This window comes from Pimephales promelas, chromosome 14 (assembly GCF_988280905.1).
Source record: "Pimephales promelas chromosome 14, fPimPro1.hap1.1, whole genome shotgun sequence".
NCBI classification, from domain to species: Eukaryota; Metazoa; Chordata; class Actinopteri; order Cypriniformes; family Leuciscidae; genus Pimephales; species Pimephales promelas.
Window position 1 is genome coordinate 29,127,596 of NC_142782.1, and position 9,652 is coordinate 29,137,247.

The following is a 9,652-nucleotide window of genomic DNA, read 5'->3' on the forward strand; positions in this document are numbered from 1 at the left end:
TCAGCATCCCTACTCTAAGCAATTTGATTGTATTAATCGAAAGCTATAAAAAGCAAGTATAAATGTGGGCTATGCTACAATATATATATTACAGTATGTGCATTAAAGTTTTATTATACACTACCATTCAAAGGTCAGGGGTCACTTTGATTTTTTTTATGTTTTTGAAAGTATCTTATGCTCACCAAGGCTGCGTTAGTTTGGTAGAAAATAGAGCACAACAGAAATATTGTGAAATATTATTACGATTGAAAATAATTGATTTCTAATTTAATATACTTTAAAATGTAATTTAATCCTGTGATGCAAAGCTGAATTTTCAGCATCATTACTCCAGTCTTCAGTGTCACATGATCCTTCAGAAATCAATAGTCTTTTTTTTTTCAGGATTCTTTGATGAATAGAAAGTTCAAAAGAACAGCATTCATTTTAAATGTATATGTATCCATGTAAAAGCCGTCACTGTCACTTTTAATCAATTTATTGCATCCTTGTTGACTGAAAGATTTTTTTAAATTATTTTTGAACAGTAGTGTATTAACATTACATTGTAAAACACATTTTCAAGCACAGGATGGTTTAAATCACTAAATCGCGCTTAATCGCATCCAAAGTAAAAGTTTGTGTTTACATACTGTAAAATATGTGGGTGCACTGTGTATAATTATTATGCATATATATATATATTTAATATAATATAATATTTTTTCTTACATGCATGTGTGTGTATTTATATATATATATATATATATATATATATATATATATATAAATACACACACATGCATGTAAGAAAAAATATTATTTATATATAAATTCTTTTTTTATATATAATATATATTATATATAAATCTATATACAGTATATATATATATATATATGAAAATATTTCTTAATTATATACAAGCATGTGTGTGTGGATTTATATAAAATAATTATACACAGTGCACCCACATATATTATGTAAACACAAACTTTTATTTTGGATGCGATTAATCGCGATTAATCGTTTGACAGCCCTAAAAAACACAAACGACAATACTTTGCAGTTACATGTTTTCTTTCAAACGTAAGAGACATTATACATGTATCCCGTTACAGTTACAATATTTAATTGAAATATTTTAGTCATCATCATTATTGCATTGCTGTCCTGTTGGACTCTATTTGGATGCTGGCTTTCACATCAAGCTGACGGTGGGCTGTCGGACAGTTTTTGTTCGTCAGTCGCCTTAATTTTTTGGCTCTTTTCGGACACCGTCAGGGTTTTTTGGCTGATTCAGCATGTTGATTTGGCATCGGGTTGTCTGTTAGAGAGAGAGAACTCTGATTGAAAGTTTCGATTTCCATTTTTGAATGGCGAAAAATAGACTATTGATACCTAGAAATGTACTTAAACACACAGACACAGAACGCAGATGCTAGTTGACGGTCGTCTTTAGTCCTATCAGTGTGTTTAAGTGCAGCCGACACAGCTGACGTGAGGGGTAACATAGTCGGGGTTCATCGCCGCTAGTTCTTTGACGTCGGCTTGGTGTGTTCCAGGCTTAAAATTTGAATAATAATAATAATAATAAAACATCCTTAAAGGGATAGTTCACCCAAAAATTAAAATTAAGTCATTAATGACTCATCCCACTGCTGTACCAACCCCTTAAGACCTTCATTCATCTTCGGAACACAAATGAAGATATTTTTAATTAAATTTGAAAGGTGGATCACTACCACATAGGCACCCTAAGGGGTTGGTGCAGCATGGGGGTGAGTAATTAATGACTTAATTTTCATTTTTTGGGTGAACTAACCCTTTAATGTCAATTGCAAAAATCGTTTACGAATTAATTTATAATAATTGAATTTTTCAAAATAATAAAAATTTTAACATTTTACCTAATATTTTTGTATTTTATGCTTGTTTTGAGGGTCCATTGATGCCTTAGAAGGCAGCTGCTTATGTAGACTTTAGACAGCGAGGCAGCTCACTAGGTTCTGTAACAAAACTTCTTTGTTGAAACCCTGTGTACTGCGGTTTCGAAACTTTCCATGATATGGATAAACAAAGACGTTGCGGTTGAGTGACTCACTTGTTCTTTTGTTTCTGTCTTTTTTCCTCACCGTCCCTGTCTATCACATGCTCACGCTTCCGCCCTTCCTCTGTCTTTCTCAATCTTTCTTTCCATCACGCATCGATCTCACGCTGCAGGCGACTCGCTTCTCAAACACAACGGGATGAAATTCACCACTAAGGACAAGGACAACGACCACTCCGAGAATAACTGTGCGTCCTTCTACCACGGCGCCTGGTGGTACCGCAACTGCCACACTTCCAACCTCAACGGACAGTACCTGCGCGGCCAGCACACCTCGTACGCCGACGGCATCGAGTGGTCGTCCTGGACGGGCTGGCAGTACTCGCTGAAGTTCACCGAGATGAAGATCAGGCCCACCAAGGAGGAGAATAAATGAGCGAGAACTAGAAACCTTGACTAGAACAACTCAAAAGATGGCTGTAGGTGTTAGAGACACTCGGTGCAGAAACGCAACAACTTTATAGCAACAACCTCTTTCTCATGTTTCTGTTTCTATCCATCTTTCAATTCCCCGTTTTCCCACCATCTTGTAGTGTTCGTGCTAATGCCCAGCGGGCTGTTGTTTTTTCTCTCAATCTCTGAATATTATTATGAAGAAACATTGCAGGTATTGTCAAAAATGTACTAATGAAAAAAAAATCAGTAGTTGTTGTGTAAAAAAAAAAAAAGAAAACAAAAAAAGAAAACAAAAAAACTTCTGTAGCTGTGAAATTTAGCAAGAATGTGTAGCTTTTCATAAAAAATAAAGACTTTTAACTCTTCTCAAACATCCGACAGAGAGGCAGCTTGTCCTATGTTATTTTCATCCAGTGCTTAATCAATAACTCAGAGTTAAACATGACAAGGTTGCTATTGGTGTGTCCAGCCACCGCTGTAATATCTGGGAGGTAACTACTTTTCCCCACATGTCGAGTAAATACGTTATTGACCACCAGGGATGCTCAAAGAGAATATGTGTCACAGTGGTGGCTTTCAGAGTGATGGGCCAATACAAGCACATTTCTCATTCTTGACAGGCCAGTCGGTGCAAGGTTTATCAATGGAGAAGCTAAACGTTTCTCAGAAAACACAGTAACCCTCTGGCGTTACTACCAGTTAGCAGAGTGTTGGATTTTATCATATGCACAGTAGGTCGGGTTCACCTGAAATCCCAGTGAGATGGATTGATGGAGCTTAAGGCTTAATCTTGGAGGAGATCTGAGAAGTGAACTTGGGTTGAACTGCTTTTATTGTTGTGAACAGACTGACTCTTCTGTTTTTAATGTCAGATCATCACCTGGAGATTGTTTCAGTAGCTTATTCGGTAGCTCATCACCAATATATTCTCATGCATTCATTTAATGTCATTTCTTTGCGATAAATTGGGAAATTTCTGAAATAAAAAGGAATAGTTTACCCTAAAATGGGTCTAAATTACATTTTAAAGCACACTTATTTTATTTTATTGTAGCAAGTAATGCTTTGAGATAGCTTGATTTGCTTTGGAGGCTCCTAAAAGTGTAAAATGGAATTAGCAAAGACGAAATATAAAAAAAAATACAACAGTTCAATAGATTTTCGGTGACTCTTTCTGCACGTCATACGGTTATGCCAGTTGGTGGGGGCAAATTACTCACTGTAAAAAATATTGTTGGTTTAACTTTAAAAAATTGCCTTAAAATTTTAAGTTCATTGAAATGGAAAAATTGAGTTAATACAATGAAGGAGATTGATTTAATCATCAGAAACTCAAAGTATTATGTTATCTGAGCTATATAGATTATTTAAGTTGATTTGACAAAAGAAAAAATGTTGTGATTACAAATTATGAAAATATTTTTTACAGTGCTCTTTAATTCAAGTGAGTAATGGATCATCGAATGTTCAAATACACGGGTTCATTCAAAAATGAATTGTTGAATCATTTACTCAACCACTTGCTGATTCATACAAGAACGGATCAAGCGAATCTTTTTGAGTGAATCACTGAGTCATTCACTCATCTGATCAGTTCAAAATAATACTCGCCGCTGTTGCTAGGAATTGTGCAACGGCTCTGTTTTGATTTCATTTGTGAAACAAAAAGTATTTGGCAATACTGTCAAAAATGCAATTTACTCTCTCTTGTTTATTGAACTGTTGTATAAAATCATGAGGGTGAGTAACTGATTGAACTGATTTTGGGGTGAACTAATGTTGCTTCTCTTTGTATTTGTTTGCTTTTTTGTCTATGCAGACTTGACTCACTAACTTTCTCTTTTCTATTGAATTGATGGCACTTTAATAATTTATGGCAATTTAATAATGAGCATATGTTCCCTTTCCAAACCATAAACTTGCAATGTCCTTTTACTTTCGTTGTTATGAGTGTTTGTATTAGTTTTGATAACACAATATTGAATCATGCAATGTCCATGTTAACTAAGATGACCCTGTGTTTAGAATGTGAAAGTCGGTTTCATAACTTTATTTGTATCTTCATATTTGATGTGATTGTACATTGGTTATCCTGTCAAAGATGAACATTGTCTGCACTTTAAACAACAACATCAAAACAGTCATTTCTGTTTCGAAATGTTTTACAATCACTTTTATATCTATATTGGATGGAAATCAAAGAAATAGTTTTATGAACTTATCCCTCAGAGTATTTTAAGAATGCGAAGCATTTCAATATCAGCCTGCTTTATTGATCAAATGTTTATCTATGCTCAAATGGCTAACCCATGGTATATACTGCAATGCCAACCCCTACTGAAAAAGCAATTCACCAACGTCAAAGGAACTCAAAAGCAAACAGCTGTCACAGCCCAACCAAACTGATGCGTTTTGATCAAGTTTGTGACACGTTCTCGCTCAATAAAGAGAACTGCAGGCATTTCTGTGAGGTGAAATTGTTTAAGATGAACGCCGCTATGCAGATTGACTTACACGGTCAATTCCCTCTGGAAACTGTAGGAGGGATTTCTATGCTCCAGCTGTCCTAGCATGCACATTCAAAATGCAGTGAAAACGCCAATAAAATACATCCCCGCACCTCATCATGCCATGTTTTTCTTGCTCTCCACAGGTATATTCAAATAAATTTGATGTTGAAATGTGGTCTGCAATGACAGAGAGTTCGGTTTTGTTGCGCTTAAGGACAGCTACAGCTTTTGGGGAAATACAAATTCTCAGTTCGTGACCCCTATAGTTGCTCTCTGTGAACTTGGTGGAACTCAGGAACCCCTGCTGATGGCCTCTCAAACTACAGCCTTGCTGATAGCGCTTGCCAGTCACCCATGTAAATAATTTAACCGTGAAATTGAGCATGTCTTGCAGTATAACAACACCCCAGGATGACAAGAGGACGTTTTATTTTCCATTCCTTGCACACCTTGCCCTTCCTAACATCCCCCAAACCTTCAAACCCATCATTTGTGACCAGCTATGAAAGCGAACGCAGGTCTACCATATACAATTAAACAATTGGTACGCCCTGCTATGAATTACAATGGACTTTTTGACATTTTTTACGGTCTTGTATTAGCAGTTTCTTGTCGTTGTTGATCATTAAAATGTGTTTCATGTTCACAGTGACATTTAATAAACATCCACAGTTTCTAACACACCTGCTTTCGGTGTGACTGAAGCATTTCCTGCGACGGAAAAAGAAAACGAATTCATCCTTAGCAGTTTGGGAGTGAATGTCAGCTGAGGTCAGCTCATTAGCTGGTAATTGACTAGGCCAATCATAAATCCTTAGGTAAAGCTTTTTTTAATGTGAATATTGTGACGCATCGCATTTGCCTTGCTTTTAAATATTTGCAAGAGTGCCAATCTCAGGCCCAGATAGCATAATGAGGCTTTCAGCTGATGAATGTTTCAGGAATGTCGTGAAAATGCATGGCATTAAATGGAGGAAAGGAGCGATTTCACCTTTTAATGGGACTCTTCTAGAGTACGGAAAGGAAAATGGTTAATATTCAGCAATCATGCAACATTCATTTTCATAAGGCCGCAGCAATTTTTATTTGATTTCCAATATAACTGTTACCTGACGTATATGACTGGATATAAATCTGAAAAACTGTTTTTTAGGAGTTTTAAGACCCATCACTTTTTCTTGTTTGTACCATGTTTGTATATGCTTGGTAAACTATTAACATAGTATGAAAGTAAGTGGCTCTAAAATGTCTGTATCCACCAAGGATAACATTCTATTTTGGATTTCCACCTCGGAAATATTAAAGTGGGGGTTGATTGCGATTTCACTTTTTTTTATTTTAAATAGTGTGTAATGTTGCTGTTGGTGCTTAAACAGTATCAAAAGTTGCAGCGCTGAAAGTTCAATGTAAGCAGAGATATTGTCTTTTAAAAATCAGGAAGTGTAATGCCTACAAAAACGACTTGCATTAACCCTCCCTCTGGAATATGCAAAAAAGGGCATGGCCATATTTCTGTGACTCATGAAAAGTGTGTTATGTTTACCCAGCTGTCAGGTCTTCTGTGTTTGGGCTTCCCACGGACGTTGTAGTTCGTCAACAATTCATTATGTTCCTGAAAATTACAATCGTAATTTAGCTCTCTGTGCTGCGCATTTTACTGTTACTACTTTACTGAAACTGTTACTAAAACATGAAGCAGTTCCAACTTTAAAACCAGAGGCAGCAGTTTTTTTTTATTATTTTTATTTTTTTATTTTATTTATTTACAGGGTCAATGCAGATTAATAAACAAGTGTAAACATGCCAGAATTAGCCCAAGAGGCTATTTTTCATCCGTAGACCCTTGACAGAATGTTACACAGTCACCCTAAAGACAGAGACAGAGCATCACACATATACAAAAAAAAAAATATAGCCACTTAGTTATGCTATTTCGTGTCTACGACAAACACGTACAAACATTTTGGACCTGAATTTGTATATGTACTAATTTTATAAATGTATTTTTTATGTTTATATTCTTTATGACGTTATTTTTCAATTTGATCAAGAACATAAACCAATGCCAACGCTGTTTGTGTTTATAGTAGCCAGCCAGTCAGTTCGATGCTATTGTGTAAAACAAACGTATATAAAGTAAAAAAAATAAAATAAAAAAATAGGCAAAATACCATTCAGAAACGTTTTGTAAGAGCCGTGTTTATGGGGGTTCTGCTTGACTCTCTTCATTGCCGCTTTCTGGGTCTGATTCATACTGATACTGCAGTATCGACACCATTATGTACATTTGACAGGAACACATATGCAACTTTTGCCCGTAAAGGTAATGGGCGTGAAGTATCCGGACAACGTGAGCGACAGTTTAGCCAATTACAACACACCGGCCCAAACTAACCAATCTGAGCCCACTGCCTGTTTCTGAGGGAGTGGTTTCATAGACTCAACCGGTCGTTCAAATGACAGAGAAGAAAGCGGCTTACAATAAAGGTGAAATTTATGAAAAATAAGACTTTTAAAAAAAGAAAAAACACGAATACATGTTATATTGCACCCCATAAACACAATCATGCAAAGAAAAAAGCAGTCAACCACCCCTTTAACCTTATAGATTCAAATTTGTAATTTGTTGAATTTGATATTCATGTCACTGTGTTATTATATTAAAATATATTTCTTAAAATTGAAACCTAGAAAGTGACATCACCAGGGCCCTATTATATTTCTTTAGTGCATCCTTATAACCAGTTATAGTAAAGTACCCAAGTTAAATAATATAATAATATTTTTTTTAAAGTTACTAGCTCTACAAAGGGACACTTCGCATCAATTTATATTTAAATGGTAGAGAGTCTGCCAATACCCCCTTTTTTTTTAAAAAAGCAGCACTAAAAAATCCAATATGCAAAGATTGTTTTCCCCCATCTCATTTATTCTTTTAATTTGCTCTAAATTGTTAATTTTCTTTAAGATCTATATAAGTTCAGGGTTGGTGAACAATAATATGAAAAAAAAAAACCCAGCAATATTATGAAATATTATTACTAATTAAAATAGGTGTTTCCAATTTTATTACAAGTAATTTACTCCAGTCGTCAGTGTTACATTCTCCTTCATAAAATCATTTTAATGCTGAATTGGTGCACAATAAACATTTCTTATTATTATCAATGTGTAATATTGATTGATCAATTTGATGCATCCTTGCTAAATAAAAGTATCATTTGCCATAAAATAATCTTACTGATGATCTACTATATTCTTGTTTTGTGAGATTCACTCATATGTGGTGAAAGTTTGTTAGAGAATGACTCTGCAGGTCTAGATTCCAAGAACAGTTGCAGTATCTGTCTTGAATGATGTGCATCTACTCAGCAGAATCTCAAAATCAAAACCAAGTGAATGATGCATCAGAAGCGAGAGGCATGCTGATGTAACACTTCAGATATTCACCACTCAGCAAGCCATAAACACATCTGGCTTCTTATCTCCTTCCTCCAATATCCTTAACACCCATACTTGTCTTCCACCCAGACAGATTTACAGAAAATGCAGCCCTAAACTTCGCCTCTCTGTTTCCAGCACACTAGACGTTGTCGTTTGGGGCCTCCCAAACAGCCAGATCGATAATGCCCATCGCATTTTAAGCTTTTGCATCATGAGGTTTCTGTATTATTGGATTGCATCTTCTCACGGTGATTCATGAGGGTACAAACATCTTCTTTTTCAAGGAAACCTCTCGGGCCCCTCACCAGCCACCTGCTGCAGTCATTTTGATGCACTGGTCCCTCATGTGATTGCTGTTTAATGAAAAACAGGCCTGCATAGCCCTGCTCTCCTATTACAGAGTAATTGATTTGAGGTGAGGAATGTCCCTTGTAGAGGTGAATAGTTTCACCCAAGTCATTAATCCCCTCAACCAGATATTGAAACCCCCCAACCACCCTCTTTAGCAAAAATGATCCCCCTTGCTCTCCTTCCCTCACTCTCTTATCGTCTAATCTGCTGTCAGTATGTCTGTTAAGTATGTATGTGCCATCTAATAGCGTTTCACAGACAATTATTCACTATTTATCAGCAATCATCTGCAGCTGTCATGAAGTTCATTTTGCCGTTTTACTTAGTGCATCACAGGTTGAAGTGAAAAAAAAAATTGTAACCCGCTGTGTGACTCGTCGTCATGTCAGTCGACGTGATATGCAGATTTGTTATGTTTTTTTTGCATGTCATATTGTAACAAGAGCATGCTATAAAAGTGGGAGATTCCTTTCTGAGTAGAAAGTAAATAAGGTCTTCTGAGGGTTTTTCCACTCTATCTTAAAAAGAAATGCTGCTCGATTAACGTGATCAATAATCTTCAGGCTATTTGCATAGTCAAATATTCCAAGCGTGAAGGTCAGAGATGAAACATGACAAGTTCTACAGAGCATAAATGACATGGAAAATGTCTCACTGCATGAGTTAATCACAGGCACAGCTCCACGTTTTGGTCAAAATCTCATTAAGGATTACTTCATCTTCATTTCACAAACTGAAATAACAGCAGATGATAAAAAAAAAACTGGTGTGCACAAAGGCTTGATTTTATTTAAAGGGATACTCCACTTTTTTGGGAAATAGGCTCATTTTACCACTCCCCCAGAGTTAAACAGTTGGGTT

At 35.9% G+C, this 9,652-nt stretch overlaps 1 protein-coding gene across 2 annotated transcripts in view; it reads left to right on the forward strand.

The window, feature by feature from the left end:
- The window catches only part of fibcd1a (fibrinogen C domain containing 1a), a 137,901-nt gene extending 132,224 nt beyond the window's left edge, over positions 1 to 5,677 (forward strand). For both annotated transcript variants that reach the window (XM_089119801.1, XM_089119802.1), the window contains one exon: positions 2,204 to 5,677. In XM_089119801.1, coding sequence (XP_088975927.1) covers positions 2,204 to 2,466 — 263 coding nt within the window. In that variant the 3' untranslated portion in view covers positions 2,467 to 5,677. The remainder of the gene's footprint in view (positions 1 to 2,203) is intronic.
- Positions 5,678 to 9,652: the final 3,975 nt, after the last annotated feature.